Source organism: Oncorhynchus tshawytscha, linkage group LG01 (genome assembly GCF_018296145.1).
Source record: "Oncorhynchus tshawytscha isolate Ot180627B linkage group LG01, Otsh_v2.0, whole genome shotgun sequence".
NCBI lineage: Eukaryota > Metazoa > Chordata > Actinopteri > Salmoniformes > Salmonidae > Oncorhynchus > Oncorhynchus tshawytscha.
Window position 1 is genome coordinate 20,586,969 of NC_056429.1, and position 19,474 is coordinate 20,606,442.

Consider the following 19,474-nt stretch of genomic DNA (forward strand, 5'->3'; position numbering starts at 1 on the left):
CTAGGCTACCTGCTTCCCCCTCTCAAACCAATAGGCTACCTGCCACTCACTCTCTAACCACTAAGCTACCTGCTTCCCCCTCTCTAACCACTAGGCTACCTGCTTCCCCCTCTCTAACCACTAGGCTACCTGCCACCCCCTCTCTAACCACTAGGCTACCTGCTTCCCCCTCTCTAACCACTAGGCTACCTGCCACCCCTCTCTAACCACTAGGCTACCTGCCACCCCCTCTCTAACCACTAGGCTACCTGCCTCCCCTCTCTAACCACTAGGCTACCTGCCACCCCCTCTCTAACCACTAGGCTACCTGCCACTCCCTCTCTAACCACTAGGCTACCTGCCACCCCTCTCTAACCACTAGGCTACCTGCCACCCCCTCTCTAACCACTAGGCTACCTGCCACCCCTCTCACCACTAGACTACCTGCCACCCCCTCTCTAACCAATAGGCTACCTGCCACCCCTCTCTAACCACTAGGCTACCTACCACCCCCTGTCTAACCACTAGGCTACCTGCTTCCCCCTCTCTAACCACTAGGCTACCTGCTTCTCCCTCTCTAACCACTAGGCTACCTGCTTCCCCTATATAGAAGAAAATTAGACAGATTTTGGTTTGTAACCCTTACATTGTTTTCCTTTCAATGTCCCAAACTAAGCCCTGTTTCAAATGATCCCTCTTTGAGAAGAACTGTTTCAGATCACTTCGCACTGGCAACTTTTTTTCATTTGTAAAAATATTCTGTTCTATTTTATTCTGTTATTGTCTTGACTGTGATAAGGGCTTTGGAAATAAGAGTCTTGTCTGCTAAATTAACAAAACAAGTCTGTCATTGCACAGCCATAGGCTTCTTCAAGTTAGCACCACTGCTGAGGTTAGTGCCTTTTTTGAAGACTGTGTTCCACAATATAATATAACCAGTTGATATTAGGCTTTACATAAATTCGTCGTAAACGGCAATATCTTTTTATTCTGAATATACAGTGCATTCGGAAAGTATTCAGGCCCCTTGACTTTTTCCACATTTTGTTACGTAAAATAATTACATTTTTTCCCCTCATTAATCTACACACAGTGGGCCTCCCAGGTGGCGCAGTGGTGAAGGGCGCTGTACTGCAGCACCAGCTGCGCCATCAGAGACTCTGGGTTCGCGCCCAGGCTCTGTCGTAACCGGCCGCGACCGGGAGGTCCGTGGGGCGACGCACAATTGGCCTAGCGTTGTCTGGGTTAGGGAGGGCTTGGCCGGTAGAGATGTCCTTGTCTCATCGCGCACTAGCGACTCCTGTGGCGGGCCGGTCGCAGTGCACGCTAACCAAGGTTGCCAGGTGCACAGTGTTTCTCCGACACATTGGTGCGGCTGGCTTCCGGGTTGGATGCGCGCTGTGTTAAGAAGCAGTGCGGCTTGGTTGGGTTGCGTATCGGAACCTTCGTCTCTCCCGAGCCCGTACTGGAGTTGAGACAAGATACTAAAAACAATTGGATATCATGAAATTGGGGAGAAAAAGGGGTAAAATTCAAATAAATAAATAATCTACACACAGTACCCCATAATGACAAAGTGAAAACAGGTTTTTAGAAATGTATTAAAACTAAAACACAGATACCGTATTCAGAACCTTTGCTATGAGACTTGAAATTGAGCTCCGGTGCATCCTATTTCCATTGATCATCCTTGAGATTGTAGTCCATCTGTGGTAAATTCAATTTAAATTAATTTAAATTAAATTCAGTTTGCCAAAAGGCACCTAAAGGACTCTCAGACCATGAGAAACTAGATTCTCTGGTCTGATGAAACCAAGATTACCAAGCGCCATGTCTGGAGGAAACCTGACACCATCCCTACGGTGAAGCATGCTGTGGGGATGTTTTTCAGCGGCAGGGACTGGCCTGAATACCAAGCGCCATGTCTGGAGGAAACCTGACACCATCCCTACGGTGAAGCATGCTGTGGGGATGTTTTTCAGCGGCAGGGACTGGGAGACTAGTCAGGATCGAGGGAAAGATAAATGGAGCAATGTACAGAGATCCTTGATGAAAACCTGCTCCAGAGCGCTGAGGACCTCCGACTGGGGGCGACCCTAAGAGCACAGCTAAGACAACGCAAGAGTAGCGTTGTCTTAGCTGTGTCATGCTGAAACAGGAAAGGGCTTTCACCAAACTGTTGCCACCAAGTTGGAAGCACAGAATCATCTAGAATGTCATTGTATGCTGTAGCGTTAAGATTTTCCTTCACTGGATCTAAGGGGCCTAGCTCGAACCATGAAAAACAGCCTCAGACCAATATTCTTCCTCCACCAAATTTTACAGTTGGCACTATGCATTGGGGCAGGTAGCGTTCTCCTGGCATCGGCCAAACCCAGATTCGCCCGTCAACTGCCAGATGCTGAAGTGTGATTCCTCACTCCAGAGAACATGTTTCTGCTGCGCCAGAGTCCAATGGCGACAAGCTTTACATGACTCCAGCAGACGCTTGGCATTGCACATAGTTATCTTCGGCTTATGTTGAGGCTGCTTGGCCATGGAAACCCATTTCATGAAGCAACCGACGAACAGTTCTTGTGCTGACGTTGCTTCCAGAAGCAGTTTGTAACTCGTTATTGAGTGTTGCAACCGAGAACAGACGATTTTTACACTCTATGTGCTTCAGCACTCGGCAGTCATGTTCTGTGAGCTTGTGTGGCCTACCACATTGCGGTTGAGACGTTGTTTCTCCTAGATGTTTCCACTTCGCAATAACAGCACCTACAGTTGACCAGGGCAGCTCTAGCAGGGCAGACATTTTACAAACTGACTTGTTGTTAAGGTGGCATCCTATGACCGTTGAAAGTCACTGAGCTCTTCAGTACGGACCATTCAATTTGTCAATTTTTGTCTATGGAGATTGCATGGCTGTGTTCTCGATTTTATACACTTGTCAGCAACGGGTGTGGCTGAACTAGCCGAATCCACAAATTTGAATGGGTGTCCACATACTTTTGTGGTGTATCTGCGTTCAGTCTGTCACACTGTCGCGTTTGTGTTGTCTGCAGGGGGGGCTAATCAACTTTGAGAAGAGGCGAAGGGTGAGTCATCTTTAACCTGTTCTAAACCACTAATTAGGTAAAGGGGACAAGTCATTGTTAGTAGTCAGCTTTATTGATATGACTGACCTTGATCTCTCTGACTCATTATTCAGGAGTTTGAGGTGATAGCTCAGATCAAGCTGCTGCAGTCTGCGTGTAACAGCTACTGTCTTAGTGCTGATGATGCCTTCCTGCGCTGGTTCAAGAACCAGCCCCAACACAGCGAGGAGGAGAGGTACAAACAACATCATCAATCATTCACGCTATATGTACACAGTGCCTTCAGAAAGTGTTAATAACCCTCGACTTATTCTACATTTTGTTGTTACAGCCTGAATTTAAAATGGATTAAATTGCAAAAAACAAAATTGGTCACTGGCCTACACACAATACCCTGTAATGTCAATGTAGAATTATGTTTTTAGAAATGAATTAAAAATGAAAACCTTTAGTGTCTTGAGTCAATAAGTATTCAACCCCTTTGTTATGGATAGCCCAAATAAGTTCAGCAGTTAAGATTTGCTTAACAAGTCACATAATAAGTTGCATGGACTCACTCTGTGTTCAATAGTAGAGTTTAACATGATTTTTGAATGACTACCTCATCTCTGTACCACCAAAAATATAATTATCTGTAAGGTCCCTCAGTCAAACTGTGAATGTCAAACACAGACACAACCGCAAAGACCAACAAGGCACTAAAATAATACTGCAAGAAAAATTGGCAAAGCAAATAACACTTTGTTTTCAGGACAAAAAGTAATGTTTGGGGCAAATCCAGTAACAATAACCTGAAACAAAAGGCCAAATCTACACTGGATGTTTCTGAGTGGCCTAGTTAGTTTAAAAAAATACATCTACCTGAAAATCCTTGGCAATGGTTGTCTAGCAATGTTCAACAACCAATTTGACAGAGCTTGAAGAATTTCGAAAAACTAACAATAGTCTAATATTTCACAATCCAGGTGTGGAAACCTCTTATAGACTTACCCAGAGAGACTCACAGCTGTAATCACAGCCAAAGGTGCTTCTACAAATAATTGATTCAGGGGTGTGAATACTTATGTGAATTAGATATTTCTGCATTTCATTTTAAATGAATTTGCTAAAATACAACATGTTTTGGGGTATTTTTTAAAATTATTTTAAAATTCAGGCTATAACACAGCAGTGTGGAATTACTCAAGGGGTATGAATATGTTCTGAAGGCACTGTGTGTGTGTGTTTCACAATTCATGACATTTAATCCTAGTAAAAATTCCCTGTCTTAGGCCAGTTAGGATCACCACTTTATTTTAAGAATGTGAAATGTCAGAATAATAGTAGAGAATTATTTATTTCAGCTTTTATTTCTTTCATCACATTCCCAGTGGGTCAGACGTTTACATACACTCAATTAGTATGTGGTACCATTTGCCTATACATTTTTTTATTTGGGTCAAATGTTTCGGGTAGCCTTCCACAAGCTTCCCACAATAAGTTGGGTGAATTTTGGCCCATTCCTCCTGACAGAGTTGTGGTAACTGAGTCAGGTTTGTAGGCCTCCTTGCTCGCACACGCTTTTTCAGTTCTACCCACAATTTTTCTTTGGGATTGTGATCAGGGCTTTGTGATGGCCACTCTAATACCTTGACTTTGTTGTCCTTAAGCCATTTTGCCACAACTTTGGAAGTATGCTTGGGGTCATTGTCCATTTGGAAGACCCATTTGAGACCAAGCTTTAACTGATGTCTTGAGATGTTACTTCAATATATCCACACAGCCTCATGATGCAATCTATTTTGTGAACTGCACCAGTCCAGTTTCAACGTTAACAGTGAAGAGGTGACCAGATGCTGGCCTTCTAGGCAGAGTCTCAAAGAAAAAGTAATATCTCAGACTGGCTGCTAAAAAGAAAAGATTAAGATGGGCAAAAGAACATAGACACTGGACAGAGGAACTTTGCCTAGAAGGCCAGCATCCCGTCGCCTCCTCACTGTTGACGTTGAGACTGGTGTTTTGCTCTTTCTCTATGCTTTGCTCTCTTTCATTCTGATTGTTTGATTCATTATGCTGAGGCTAAATAGGCTGGTAGCAGTGACGTCATAATGATTCTCTGTTCATCTCCTGTAGCCATGCTATGTCTTGTGACATTGAAGGAGTCGGAGACAGCAGTCCAACCTTACCCAAACTTCGCAAGAGCATGGTTAAGAGACTCAGCCTGTAAGTACACACTGGAGAAATTAAAAAATGAAGGATACTGTACTTTACATTTAGATTTACAAGATATCTACCCTGAAATATAGACTTGGTATTGTTGTAGAATTCCTAGGACTATCCGATTTGGAACCTTAGCCTTTGACATAATATTTGTTATGTTTTAACAGGAAACAGTTATATCAGTGTGATGTTAGATCTATCTGACCCATTTGCTCTTTTTTTAACCTGACCAATTTCCCTCTGTCACCAGACTGTTCCAAGGAGCAGACTCAGCAGGTTGTTCCCCAGTGAGGGAAACACCTCGGTCGCCCCCTACTGGCAGCTCAGGGGAGAGCGTGGACTCAGTCAGTGTGTCGTCCAGTGACTCCAGCCCTTCAGACAGCGAGGGCCTAGGCATGACACCTATACACACTTCAGATGCACATCAGAACAAGGTAAAGCACTAACACCCACTCCCCTATTGTTATATTACTTCAAGTATGTTTTACTAGCTAAGTTGGTGAGGGATTTACACACTCCAAGTTTTACATTTACTTTGTTCTGTATTGTCACATTTTGTTTTCCCATCATGTGTAAATAATTCTAGGTATAAAGTAGTTGTTGTAATTATGTCAGCATTGTTTGCTAACTAATGTATCTGTTTGTGTCCAGGTGTCCGAGTCTTGCTATTGCATTTCTCTCCACTCCATGGACACTACCTTGTCCTCAGCCAGTGTTCCTGTGACCCCGGCCTCACCCTTCCTCCCTGGCCCACCCTGCATGCACCATCGCTTGGACTCCCTGACACCCATGTCCCCCTCCTCTCCCCTGCCCCCTGCCTACAACACCCAGGCTCAGGACGCCTGCATCATCAGAGTCAGCCTGGAGCAGGGCAACGGCAACCTCTACAAGAGCATCATGGTACGGATCAGCAGGAGAATAGTACTTTGATTCAGATGGCCAAGACATTTTGAATAAATGTATAGAACCCTTTTAGTGGTTTTTGATTGGTACATGGTGTTGTTCCCTCCCCAGTTGACGAGTCAGGATAAGACTCCAGCAGTGATCTCTAGAGCTGTGGCCAAACACAACCTGGAGACTGAGCCTGGGGAGGGATACGAGCTGGTGCAGGTCATCTCTGACGAAAGAGGTACAAATATTCTCCCTGTCACTCAAATATCACACACTCAGTCTTTCATACTCTCATTTGTAATTACTGACTTGTGATAATGTGGGAAAAATCCTTCCTTTTCCAGAGCTGGTGATTCCAGACACCGCCAATGTGTTTTACGCCATGAACACCTCAGCCAACTTTGACTTCCTGCTGCGTGGGCGAGGCGCTGCTGGGCGGTCGGTCCAACTGAGGAGTCACTACGCCTCCACATTCCCCCGCACCCAGCAGCGCTCCAGCCTGTCGCTGCGCCTCAGCAAGGTCACCCTGTGACCCCCAGGACAAGGGCACTATGCCTGGAGGGACACATTTGATTTTTTTTGTCATTTAGCAGACACTCTTATCCAGAGTGACTTACAGTAGTGAGTACGTACATTTTCGGACACCCGACTGGATGGGCTGGGAGTGGTGGTGGGAGACTGAAAAGGACCAAACATGGGGGAACGAATTGAAGTCGATGAGTTTAGACTCTGAATTCTCTATTCCCACATTCCCTTTCCCTAATCAGACCCCCATCTCTTAGTGCTCCCTCTCCCAGCATCCCTTCCAGTAGCAGCCTGTGGCCTTCCCTTTCTGGCACTTCCCCCAAAGCCCTATGGACTATTATGGATGTGTAGTGGGACAGTGGTGCCATATAGATGTCTATGGCAGAGCGAGACAGTCGTCGTCCCCCCTCTCCACATGAAGAGGTTTTGCACAGGTAGGAAGAGTGACTCCAGCCCCCATCAGTATTCAGCTTTTGTATCGACTCTTTTCTTTCCTATGGAGCCTGTATGTTTCCTATTAGAGGGAGATGGGAGCCTGGACAGAGAGCGAGACTGAGATGTCCTGTTGCCTTTATTAACGGTGATGAATGATCGGCTCCTGTGTCAGTGTTAATCTGTGTGATTGATTGACAGGAGCTGTGTGATGTCTTCTTTGTTTCCATTATTTCATAGTGTGCACTGTGTGTACCACGTAGGACTGCACCTCTCATTGTTAACTGTGTGATGAATGCCAGTATAGAAGCATTCTGATAGGTTACTACTTAGTTTTAACAAAGTTTTTGTCCTTTTGATATTGTTTAGCTGTCCTATCTCACCTTTTAGGGTGTATTGACACATAGGATGGGGCTCTATGTGAGGCCCGGATTGCGCTGCCTGACGCATTGATTAGCAGTCCTAATAGAGATGCACTTGTTAGAGGCTAGGTGATGGCCGGAGGTGGGAAGTAGGTGGAATGAGTGACATTTACATTTTAGTCATTTAGCAGACGCTCTTATTATTCATCTTAAGATAGCTAGGTGGGACAACCACATAACTCAATCATAGTAAGTACATTTTAGTTTATGAAAGGTAATATATTGAGGGGGATTATTTAAGATACTCTTTGAAGAGGTAGGGTTTCAGGTGCTTTCGGAGTATGGGCAGGGACTCTGATGTCCTAGCTTCAGGAGGAAGCTGGTTCAAACATTGTGGTGCCAGGACAGAGAAGAGCTTGGACTGGAATGAGCAGGAGCTGCCCTCCCGTAGGGGTGGGAGGGCCAAGAGACCAGAGATGGCAGAACAGAGTACTTGGATTGGGGTGCAGGTTTTGAGCAGAGCCTGAAGGTAGGAAGGGGTAGTTCCTCTTGCTGCTCAGTAGGCAAGTGTCATGGTCTTGTAGTGGATGCGAGCTTTGACTGGCAGCCAGTGGAGCTGACGGGACATGACAAGTGCCTGGATTAGGACCTGCACCATTTCCTGTGTGAGGTAGGGTCGTACTCTACGGATGTTGTAGAGCCTGAACCTGCAGGAGTGAGTCACTGCTTTGATGTTTGCAGAGAACGACAAAGTATTGTCCAGGGTCACGCCAAAGTTCTTTGCACTTTGGGAGGGGGACACCGTGAAGTTGTCAACTGTTATAGAGAGGTCTTAGAGCAGGCAGGCCTTCTCTGGGAGGAGGAGCAGCTCTGTCTTGTTGAGCTTGAGGTGGTGGTCTGACATCCATGCTGAGATATCTGCCAGGCACGCAGAGATGCGTGTCGCCACATGAGTGTCGGAAGGGGGAAGTAGAAAAATGGTTGTGTCATCCGCATAGCAATGATAGGAGAGACCATGTGAGGATATGACAGAGCTGAGTGACTTGGTGTAAAAAGAAAAGAGAGGGCCTAGAACCGAGCCCTGGGGGACACCAGTAGTGAGAGCAAGTGGTGCAGACACAGATCCTCTCCACGCCACCTGGTAGGAGCGACCTGCCAGGTAGGATGCAATCCAGGAGTGCGCAGAGTCTGAGATGCGTAGCCTTGAGATGGTGGAGAGGACGATCTGATGGTTCACGGTGTCTAAGGCAGCGAATTGATCTAGAAAGATGAGAACTGAGAGAGTCAGCGTTGGCAGTGCGGCGAGCCTCCATGACACAGAGGAGAGCAATCTCGGTGGCGTAACCAGTCTTGAAGCCTGACTGGTTGGTTCAATAAGATCGGTACGCTCAATTGTTTTAGAAATAAAAGAAAGAAGGGATACCTGTAAAAAATGTACATAGTGTTAGTTTCTAGAGGAGGGTAGCGACTGGCCATTTTGAAGTCAGAGGGGAATACAGCCAGTGGTCAGGGATGAGTTGATGATTGAAGTGAGGAATGGAAATTGTCTGGAGAAAGGAGGTGGTGATGGGGACGAGTGGGTAGATTGTCGGGCTGCCGGACCTAACTAGTCTCAGGATTTCATCTGGAGAGAGAGGGGAGAAAAAGGTCAAGGCGTAGCGTAGTTCTGTGTGAGTGGGACCAGTGGACTGGTGGCTGAATGAATGAGGAGCGGATGTCGTCAATCTTCTTTTCAAACTGGTTGACAAAGTCGTCCGCAAAAATGGAGGGAGGGGGTGGCGTATTGAGGGAGAAGGTGGAAAAGGAGTTTCTTAGGGTTAGAGGCAGAAACTTTATATTTTGAATGATATAAAGTGGCCTTAGCAGCGGATACAGAGGAAGAGGAGGAAGTGAAAGGAAGTTAGGTCCTCCGGAAGTTTAGTTTTCCTCCATTTTCGCTCGGCTGCCCGTAGCCCTGTTCTGTAACCTCGCAATAAGTCACTCAGCCACAGAGCAGGAGAGGAAGGCCGAGCCGGGCGGGAGAAAAAAGGACAGTGCAAGTCATAGGATGCGAAAAATGAGGAGAATAGGGTTGAAGATTAGAAGGGAGAAATTACAGGATAGAAGAGAAGAAAGTAGTGGGAGAGAGAGGGAAGTTTGAGACGGCACATTAGCATCTGGGTAGGGGATGAGTGGGTAGGGTTGGAGGAGAGGGAGACGGAAAAGGAACAGCAGTGATCAGACCTGGAGGGGGGGGGGGTGTGCCGTGAGAGTAGTAGGCGAACAGACATCTGCTCCTCTCCTTTTCACCGCTGAACAAAGTGGTGTCGTTTTGTTTCTCTTCTATGTGTTTTTTAAAGGGGAAAACTTGAAGAGGGTAATGCAAGACAATGTTTTTAAATATGTGAATTCAGATGTCAGAAAAAAGCCAGTGTCAGATTTGCTGTGATGCATTTGGAATGGTGACAGAGGGACAGACTCTCCCACTCTTAATGCTCAGTGTTTGCACACTATATTCAGTACTGGGGCTTATTCAGGTGCAGCGTTAAGGTCTATCCATAGATCACTCTATCACTTACTGTGTGTGTACTCTTGGGTGGAGTCAGATTTTCAGGAGCAACGCGCACCTTTTGGTAACATGATACCCTCGCCGGTCCAACATGATACCCTCGCCGGTGTTCCTAGACCCGAGAATAGCAACATTCACAAGTGTGCGATAGCAGATATTTTCTTGTCATTTTCCCATTTATAGTAAAGCAAAGAAGAATCACGTTGAAATCATCACCACTGAGTTAATAAGAAAAAAGAAAAACTGCATATTTGATTAATAGCTACATGTAATGAAAGTTTCGGTTCTTTACATTACCTGCTAGTTGGTTGTCTAAAAACATCAAGCAAGCCCTTTAGCTTCCCACATCTTCCCCATGTGAAATAATCCGATTTGTAATTAAATAATGACGGTTTTTTTCTGGATCGAAAAGTGGCTTAGGGCGCGGCGCAGTGGTCTAAAAGTGGCTTAGGGCCTCCCGAGTGGCGCAGTGGTCTAAAAGTGGCTTAGGGCGCGGCGCAGTGGTCTAAAAGTGGCTTAGGGCCTCCCGAGTGGCGCAGTGGTCTAAAAGTGGCTTAGGGCGTGGCGCAGTGGTCTAAAAGTGGCTTAGGGCCTCCCGAGTGGCGCAGTGGTCTAAAAGTGGCTTAGGGCGCGGCGCAGTGGTCTAAAAGTGGCTTAGGGCCTCCCGAGTGGCGCAGTGGTCTAAAAGTGGCTTAGGGCCTCCCGAGTGGCGCAGTGGTCTAAAAGTGGCTTAGGGCCTCCCGAGTGGCGCAGTGGTCTAAAAGTGGCTTAGGGCGCGGCGCAGTGGTCTAAAAGTGGCTTAGGGCCTCCCGAGTGGCGCAGTGGTCTAAAAGTGGCTTAGGGCCTCCCAAGTGGCGCAGTGGTCTAAAAGTGGCTTAGGGCCTCCCGAGTGGCGCAGTGGTCTAAAAGTGGCTTAGGGCCTCCCAAGTGGCGCAGTGGTCTAAAAGTGGCTTAGGGCCTCCCGAGTGGCGCAGTGGTCTAAAAGTGGCTTAGGGCCTCCCAAGTGGCGCAGTAGTCTAAAAGTGGCTTAGGGCCTCCCGAGTGGCGCAGTGGTCTAAAAGTGGCTTAGGGCCTCCCGAGTGGCGCAGTGGTCTAAAAGTGGCTTAGGGCCTCCCGAGTGGCGCAATGGTCTAAAAGTGGCTTAGGGCCCAAGTGGCGCAGTGGTCTAAAAGTGGCTTAGGGCCTCCCGAGTGGCGCAGTGGTCTAAAAGTGGCTTAGGGCCTCCCGAGTGGTGCAGTGGTCTAAAAGTGGCTTAGGGCCTCCCGAGTGGCGCAGTGGTCTAAAAGTGGCTTAGGGCCTCCCGAGTGGTGCAGTGGTCTAAAAGTGGCTTAGGGCCTCCCGAGTGGTGCAGTGGTCTAAAAGTGGCTTAGGGCCTCCCGAGTGGTGCAGTGATCTAAAAGTGGCTTAGGGCCTCCCGAGTGGTGCAGTGGTCTAAAAGTGGCGTAGGGCCTCCCGAGTGGTGCAGTGGTCTAAAAGTGGCTTAGGGCCTCCCGAGTGGCGCAGTGGTCTAAAAGTGGCTTAGGGCCTCCCGAGTGGTGCAGTGGCCTAAAAGTGGCTTAGGGCCTCCCGAGTGGTGCAGTGGTCTAAAAGTGGCTTAGGGCCTCCCGAGTGGTGCAGTGGTCTAAAAGTGGCTTAGGGCCTCCCGAGTGGTGCAGTGGTCTAAAAGTGTTTTTTAGGCATTACTACAGATCTGGGTTCATTCACTGTCCGGGGCCGGAAGTCCCATAGGACGTCGCACAATTGGCCCAGCGTCATCCGGGTTAAGCGAGGGTTTGGCCGGGGCGGGGGGGGGCTTTACATGGCTCATCACACCCTAGGGGCTCCTTGTGGCGTGCCTGCAGGCTGACCCCGTCGCCATTTGAACCGTGTTTCATGCAACACATTGGTGTGGCTGGCTTCCGGGTTATGCTGGCTGGTGTAAAAGAGAGCAGTTAGGCAGGTCATGTTTCGGAGGACTCATGACTCTACCTTCGCCTCTCCCGAGCCTGTGGAGAAGAGAGGCGGCGATGAGTGGAGTTGCAGCGGAGTTGTGGAGTTGCAGCGATGAGACAAGATCGAAGAAGGGGGTAGTACTTTTTTTTCTAAATCTATTTAAAAAAGGGGGCATTAGGCGGTGGACATGGCTGTGGGCGCTTTCGGCCTGTCGACGCGGCTGAATGTAGTAATGGGGCCCTGAGCAAGAACATTCTAGAGCCTTCTTGGCAGCGGAGAGAATGTTGCTATTTTAAAGTACATTTCTTACAATTCTAGTCACAAATTCTTCCATAGAGCTTAGAGAATGTGCAGTTTATAAACAGCATTTCACCACTTTCACAACTTTTGTTTTCACGGATTTATAGCAGCACTGGTGCTTATTTCTTAGAGCAGTTTAAATTGATAGATGTCAAGTTAATTATTTTGTGAACTTAGTGCCAAAAGAGAAAGAGGAACAAAATCTGTTTCTGGTTCCATTTCAACCAGTGTGGTATGTTCCGTTTCAAACTTTGAGTGGAGAACACCTGCGTAGACAGGCCTACATACTACAGAGCCATCCATTTTGTGACAAAATACGACATTCACATATTGCTTCGTACTCCATTTGCAGGAACTGTAATGTGTGTCGAGCCGCTTACAGGATGTTCAGTTGGAAATGTACTGTGCAGAACAGACTGTCATTCAGAAAAGGCATGCCCGTTCTTACATTACTTTTCTATCTACAACATTCTGAACAGCCAGCTCCCTGTGCACCGAGCCTCACCCAAACAAACACTCACCCCCAATAGTTTGTCACAGACGATATGAATTACATTTTCACACTAGCCCACACTGACACTAATTCAGTTCCTCCTGTGCCGAGGCCTCTACACACTGACACCCACCCCCCTTTAAACAGAATCCCACAGATACCGGCTCTCCCACACTGCCTAACCAGCATTAACACCTCCACCTGTCTAACCCACACAGTGAAACCGGTCCCTACCATATACACTCCTACGTTTCATCTATTCTCTCCATCACACTGGTTATTACTATAATGCTCATTCTCTAATACTGACATGCTGGCCATCTCACTGAGCAGTGTACTGGACTGTTATTGGTCATTCAGTACTAAATGCTGGGCAAGATGTACTGTGGTCGATTCTCCCTGTGTTGATTCATGCAACACTTGTGAATTTTCTCTCATGAACTCAATTTGTGTGTCTTCACTGCCAAAATTCTCTACCTAAATAAATAATCATTACTATGATGTTGTTTATTTGTTTGACCATTTCACAACATAAGATTTACAGAGTTGAACAATACTTCCAGTTATTATTCTGGTACAAACAAGTATCATAAATGAGTTATTACCATCTACTTGGTCATTTCTTTACCATAAATTAGTGATACAGTAGCTAGGTTTCCATCCAATGGATGACAGATTTTCATGTGAATATTCTAAAATCTGCATAAAAACAAAATGCACATTTTCCCACCAGATCTGATTCCATCAAATTGACTTGTTTCATATAAAAGGCTGTGCGTGATGTAGTGCACATAAATACCTTTTGTGGTTAAATTCCCATGTACCGAATAACATTTTAAAAAACAAGTTAAATGGGTTTCCATCACATTCAACTCCACTGATGGTGCTCACCAAAAATGTGCCCACTCTGGTATTGGCATGTGCACTCTAGCCAGCAGGGTGCAGTATAGCCAGCATGGTGCATTCTAGCCAGCGGGGTGCAGTATAGCCTACATGAGATTATTATGGACAAAAGAGTGATGTAGTTTTTTGTCAAACGGCAGCCCAGCATCGATGATCATGTCACCAGAATAAGACCCTCAATATTTATTGGAAAGTCACATCAAGCTCATCACCTTGCACTTTCACCACCCTGTGAAGTTCATCATGATGAGATTCGAACACACAACCTTTGTTAACGCCCACCCATTCTCTCCAACCAACCACCCTGCTATCGTTTCTGTCTTAATTAACCGACTGTCTGTCTCTGTGATTGTAATTCACTGTATACAAAAATACTTTTCCACATTTCCAATAAGCAATTTGTGTGTTTCACAACCTGATACTGGGTTGCTTGATACACACGGGAAACTGTTGTGTGAAACCCAGCAGCGTTGTAGTTCTTGATGCACTCAAACCGGTGCTGCTACCATACCACATTCAAAAGCACTTGTCTTACCCATTCACCCCCTGAATGGCACACACACACTGTTCATGTCTCAAGGCTTAAAAACCCTTCTTTAACATGTCTCCTCCCCTACACGGATTCAGATTGAAGTGGATTTAACAAGTGACATCAATAAGGGTTCATAGCTTTCACTTGGCCAGCCCGTCATAAAAAGAGCAGGTGTTCCTAATGTTTTGTACACTGTAAATGTACAAATGGCCCTTTTGGATAATCTTCTACAGAACAGTAAATTACAACTCACATTTGGCAGTACTCGCACTATCAATGTTAAATGAATCTTTCTATCCCATGTGTGATCATTGAAGACATCTTTCACGATCAATACATTTATTTTAGAAATCAATGTTTCAGATATAATTATCAAATGAAAGAAACATGACATTTAGCAGGCACTAGTTTGAATCAAGTCTGTCTTGAGCATTTGGCCATAGGTTCATCGACATCATTCGTTTCTGTAACATGCTATTAGAAAGCAGTTTGAAACAAACACCACAAAGACCCCAGCAACTTCATTTTGTATACATGTTTACTGTATAGGGGATGCATTACATACAATACATCTGATCTTAATATCAGATTTATTTTAACTTACTGAAGTAAAATCATTCATAATATTACATTACAGTATAACATACATTATTCTCAAAACCATTATATAGGTTTACCAAAAGGTTAAGTGATTAGCAATTAAGAGCAGTCTGATTAAGTCAATTAAATGTATTTAAACAAATGCGAAGACAATCCTATCAAAAGTAATGTGAGCATTGCATTGTGAAAGGCAATTACTTCATATGAACATGTATTTCTAGATGAAACACTGATTACGTTTGAAAAACAGACTGTATGATTGTGTTGTACTTAGTCAATCGAATAATGTGCTAAGACTTGTGAAACTGCCTTTTTGATGATCTGTTTTGAGTTTGGTACAAAGTGTTGTGAAAAATGCACCAAAGGGATGAAATAAATCATAAAAACACTTAGTGCCATTATTGATCTCAGAGCTCAGTTTAACACAGAGGTTTAACATATCTATAGTACAGTACCAGCAGTAAGTTTACCAAATATAACAACTGTTCCATAAACAATTGCTATCCACAGTGATCTTACTATTATCTCCACTATACCAAAAGCTAGAAAACGTACAAAACTTAAACATGACCTATTATCTTAGCATTAACGAAACCTAACCAGTGGGTATTGAACATCAATAATACAAGATGAGTTATCTGAGACAGGCTGAGTGAAGTAGGCTACAGTAGCCTGATCCCATCTGTATGTGTGATTTAGCCAACTCTGCTGTGCCACATGTGGTCCTTGTCAAGCCAAACATGAATGTAGGGTATCATGACAATAGTCCCAGGAGTTGTCTTAAGACAGATCTGGGACCAGGGTATGGGTACAGAACCTCTTCCTCTGCTTCCAGTGGAGATCCATTGGTCTGACCAGGGGTCTGTCCATTAGTCGGATTCAATTGCAAAACATTTGGTCTGTTGCAAAATGTTTTACAACGGTTACCATTTACTCTAGGAACCAAACAGAACGAAATAGGGAGGGGCCTACCTGAATTTGTCCAACAAACTCATTTTAATTTCAAAACATTTTCTGTCTAGAGTAAACTGTTGCAAAATGTTTTGCAGCATACCAAACATGTTTCTATTAAATACACCCCAGGCCCTACCTCCCCCCTCTATGGTAGCCCTTGATCATGACTCACAGTTCAATTACATTACACAAGAGTCATTGGACAAAAGGCGTCTTCTGTACGAGGGAAAGAGCGCCGAAGCTTGGTCTTAACATTAACACACATCGCTTGCGGTACAGTTTTAGAAGCATAATGACCCTATTTTTCATATCAGCAATAAATAATTTTCTAAAAACAAATGGTTCAATTGATACGCACCTTTTATAGGGTTAGGGTTCCCACACAGCCTTATGTTAGTGCTTGTTTGCAGAAAAGACAGAAGACCGAGTGGACTACCTTTGCCAATTAGCAATCTGTCTCCGAACACCTGTGTGTAAACGGAAGGACACCACAAACGTGTTGTCACTGAAGAAAAAAAACACTCTCAGCTGCAACTGTTAAAACAGTGAGTATTTGTGAAATTATTTTGATGTGAAATGAAAATAAAGGGATTTATGTTTCTAGAACCGTACGGCAATTGAGAATCAATTCCCGTTTAGATTGAGTATTTGGCTGTTTTGGCTTCCAGAGCCTATTTGCCTTTAAACAGCATGTAATGTCCTTGGACTATAAGGACTACTGTTAGGCTCCTTTAGTCCATTATTGGGTTACCCTTGTGGCTGATCATGGACGGTTCGAAGCCAGGGTGGCGGCGGGCATGCTTAAGCAGGTGGTCGCTTCGCATGAAGCGCATGGCACACAGTGGGCACTGGAACTGTTTCTCGCCCGTGTGAGTCCGCAGGTGGCGGATTTGTTCATCAGAACGCGAGAACTTCTTGTCACAGTCGGGCCAGGAGCAGTTGTAGGGCTTCTCACCTGGGATGGGATGAAGAAAGTTAGTATTCACAACCAACATACTTGCTTCTCTGTATGCGATGCACACACATGGTAAGCATAGCCTCGATTGCTCGGTCATCCATTACATTGGACTGTAGGCTAATAGATGACCAATGGAGGCCAACATGCTGACTACACCAGGCGCGCATGTCCACCATTGGGCGCATGTTGATTCTGTCCATCCACACCTGATGTGATCAGGACACGCAGGTTTAAAATAGCAAACTAACTCTGAACCAACTATTAATTTGGGGACAGGTCAAAATACATGAAGCATTCATGGACATTTTATCTAGCTTGTACAATTTCCTCTTTTTTGCTGGATCTTTATAGAATTTTGCCCAACTTTGAGTCAAACAAAATGGTGTTCTCTACTTTGACAATTAATCAACAGATAAAAGGGGAAGCCTAGTCAGTTTTTAGTAATCTCTCCTCTAGTTTTCTGTGGATTTTACAAGGCCATTGGCAACCAACTGGACTGGAGTGTGGATAACGTTGCCAACGGTCCCGTATTAGCCGGGAATCCCTTATATTGGGCTAAATTGGTTTGTCCCATACAGGACCTCCCTTGTCCTGTATATTCATCCAATCACAGTATAGTGTAAATACGGCAATTCCTACAAAGTAATTTGTTGTTCTTCGGTCAGTTTGGCATATCAAGGAAATATGGATAAACCTGAAAAAAAGAAGACTGGAGTTACTACAACAAACAATGGGAAGCAAAAAAAGATGTGGGTTAAGTGGTGACTCAACGAAAGCTTTCTGTACTTTATACCATCGGGAATTCTCAAATTGGCCATGGAGGGGAATGACCTAACTCAGCATGCATCCACATAAATGCACAAGGCCATGCTAGCTAAACGTGCTAGCAGTATTGGCACATTCTTCGTGACGTCTACTGCGGAAAATGACAAAAATCACGGCCTTGTATGTGTACCATACTGTTAAACATGGACTCAGCTACAACAGTACCGACTGTCTTGTTAAGCTCAACGATGCTTTGTTTCACGACTCAAATGTTGTGAAGATGATGCACTTGGGAAGAACGAAAGCTGAGATGATTCCAATTAATGCGGGATATACGGGATATTCTGGAAGATCTGTCTGAAGGTAAACCCCTGTATTTCTCAGTTGCCAGTGATGCCTCAAACAAGGGAATAGAAACATGTTTCCAGTGTGCGTTTAGAAACATGTCTGGAAAAGCATGAACTGGAGATTACACATCCCAGTCTATGCAGCAGATAATGCCAATGTCAACTTTGAAAAACACCACTCCGTTTACCAGTGATTGAGCAGTGCCAACAATTGCATTCTGAAAGCTAATTGCCCAGCTCACATAGCTCATAATGCCTGCAAACACGCCTGCGATCAGCTGTCAGTGGATATTGAGGCTTTGTAGAGAGGATTTTCTCTCTGATGACCACTAAATGATCAGACTCAAGAAAACAGATGCAGCACAGAGCTGATCAAAAATGAACTTCAAATATCTGTGACTAGTCATGTAAGGATTCTCTCTGGCTAGACAACATGACAAAGGACTGCTTGAATCAGTCAAGAGCAGCAAAACAATATCAAAGGAAAGACCTGTGTGACTCATGCCCCTCCTTTCCCTCTTTTGCATTTGAATAAAAAAGATATTGCTGTAAAAAGGTCCAAATTGTGATTTCTTTGATCATTTAGTCACACGTTTACATAATGATACAGTTTGAGTTATAGACTAAATGGTATATAAAAATGATTTTACGTTCCAATTGAGTATACACTGTATATTCATTCACACAACACCATATCCACACCGCCGTCGCACCGTGCACTGGCACGCCACCTTTTGTCCCTTACTTGGTAGTGAGAAAGTTAGCAACCCTAAGTGTGGACCTTCATCTTCCAATCACCCGCATGAGTATATGTTTCTAAAAAAACAATGAGATGGGAGAGACAGGACTTGCAGCAAATCAAGCGTTTAAAATAGAACCAAGTTCTACTTTAGCGCTTGGCTACACAAACGATCCTTGACTCGTGCGAGCAGTTAGGATGAAATGATTGAATAACATGTATGTGTACATTTATTTAGCAAAGCTCGCGCACGCATCCAGGCCGGTGTGGTCAGCATGAAAACGTACTGCCAAACTTCGCACATACATACCTGTATGTGTCCTTATATGCGACTTCAGGTGAGACAATTTTCCGTAGGCCCTGACACAGCCATCAAACGTACAAACATGTCGTTTCTTTTTAACAATTGGAGAGTGCGATAATCCGTGTCGCTCACCACCTGGTATGAGCGATATGCGCGCGAGTATGGATACAGGCGTCGGTGTTGAATTTGGGGTTGGATTGGTGGAATCGGACATCGTGTTGTACCCGCCTTCCCCGCATGAGATGTTGACGTCTGTATCAGTTCCTCCAAATGAAGAATTACTATAATCCTGCAAAGCCAACATAGGCTGAAATCTTCCATGCTCATCAATAACCCCGGCAACGGCCATGATGTTGAATCTTCTATTTCTTCTTCTATGGGATTATGTTGGTACCTGAAACATACGTTAGATGTGCATGCCGGCACCTACTGGATGGGGTGAACACTGCAATTTTATCATAAATAATCTGGGAAGGGGGAAAGCATACTCCTAATTTTCCACAAAAAAACAAAAATGTACTCTTTCAGTCGGGTTCAAATGTATACTCAGATCTTTACATAGCCTCAGGAGCATGAAAGAGGCAGACATCATGCAATATTTCCTGTAATGTTTTAAATCCTGGGGATCCAA

General features: G+C 44.9%; 2 protein-coding genes across 3 annotated transcripts in view; one reads left to right on the forward strand and one right to left on the reverse strand.

The window, feature by feature from the left end:
- LOC112239655 (ral guanine nucleotide dissociation stimulator-like 1) overlaps positions 1 to 10,243 on the forward strand; it is a 28,989-nt gene extending 18,746 nt beyond the window's left edge. For both annotated transcript variants that reach the window (XM_042308544.1, XM_042308574.1), the window contains exons 11-17: positions 3,027 to 3,059; positions 3,173 to 3,294; positions 5,172 to 5,261; positions 5,509 to 5,692; positions 5,910 to 6,158; positions 6,273 to 6,387; positions 6,494 to 10,243. In XM_042308544.1, coding sequence (XP_042164478.1) covers positions 3,027 to 3,059; positions 3,173 to 3,294; positions 5,172 to 5,261; positions 5,509 to 5,692; positions 5,910 to 6,158; positions 6,273 to 6,387; positions 6,494 to 6,681 — 981 coding nt within the window. In that variant the 3' untranslated portion in view covers positions 6,682 to 10,243. The remainder of the gene's footprint in view (positions 1 to 3,026; positions 3,060 to 3,172; positions 3,295 to 5,171; positions 5,262 to 5,508; positions 5,693 to 5,909; positions 6,159 to 6,272; positions 6,388 to 6,493) is intronic.
- A 4,453-nt stretch (positions 10,244 to 14,696) lies between these two features.
- On the reverse strand, positions 14,697 to 19,229 carry LOC112239753 (Krueppel-like factor 9). Its single transcript, XM_024408195.2, has 2 exons — positions 18,850 to 19,229; positions 14,697 to 16,685 (listed from the first exon to the last, which is right to left on the reverse strand). The coding sequence occupies exons 1-2, from the start codon at positions 19,190 to 19,192 to the stop codon at positions 16,462 to 16,464; spliced, it is 567 nt and encodes a 188-aa protein (XP_024263963.1). The 5' UTR covers positions 19,193 to 19,229; the 3' UTR covers positions 14,697 to 16,461.
- Positions 19,230 to 19,474: the final 245 nt, after the last annotated feature.

What these genes read in the sequence shown, in the direction of transcription:
- LOC112239753 (XM_024408195.2), bottom strand. Translation starts at nt 19,192, where the DNA reads ATGGCCGTTGCCGGGGTTATTGATGAGCATGGAAGATTTCAGCCTATG. An exon ending in GCATATAAGGACACATACAG is followed by an intron (nt 16,686 to 18,849) that starts GTATGTATGTGC and finishes ATCCCATCCCAG; the next exon opens with GTGAGAAGCCCTACAACTGC.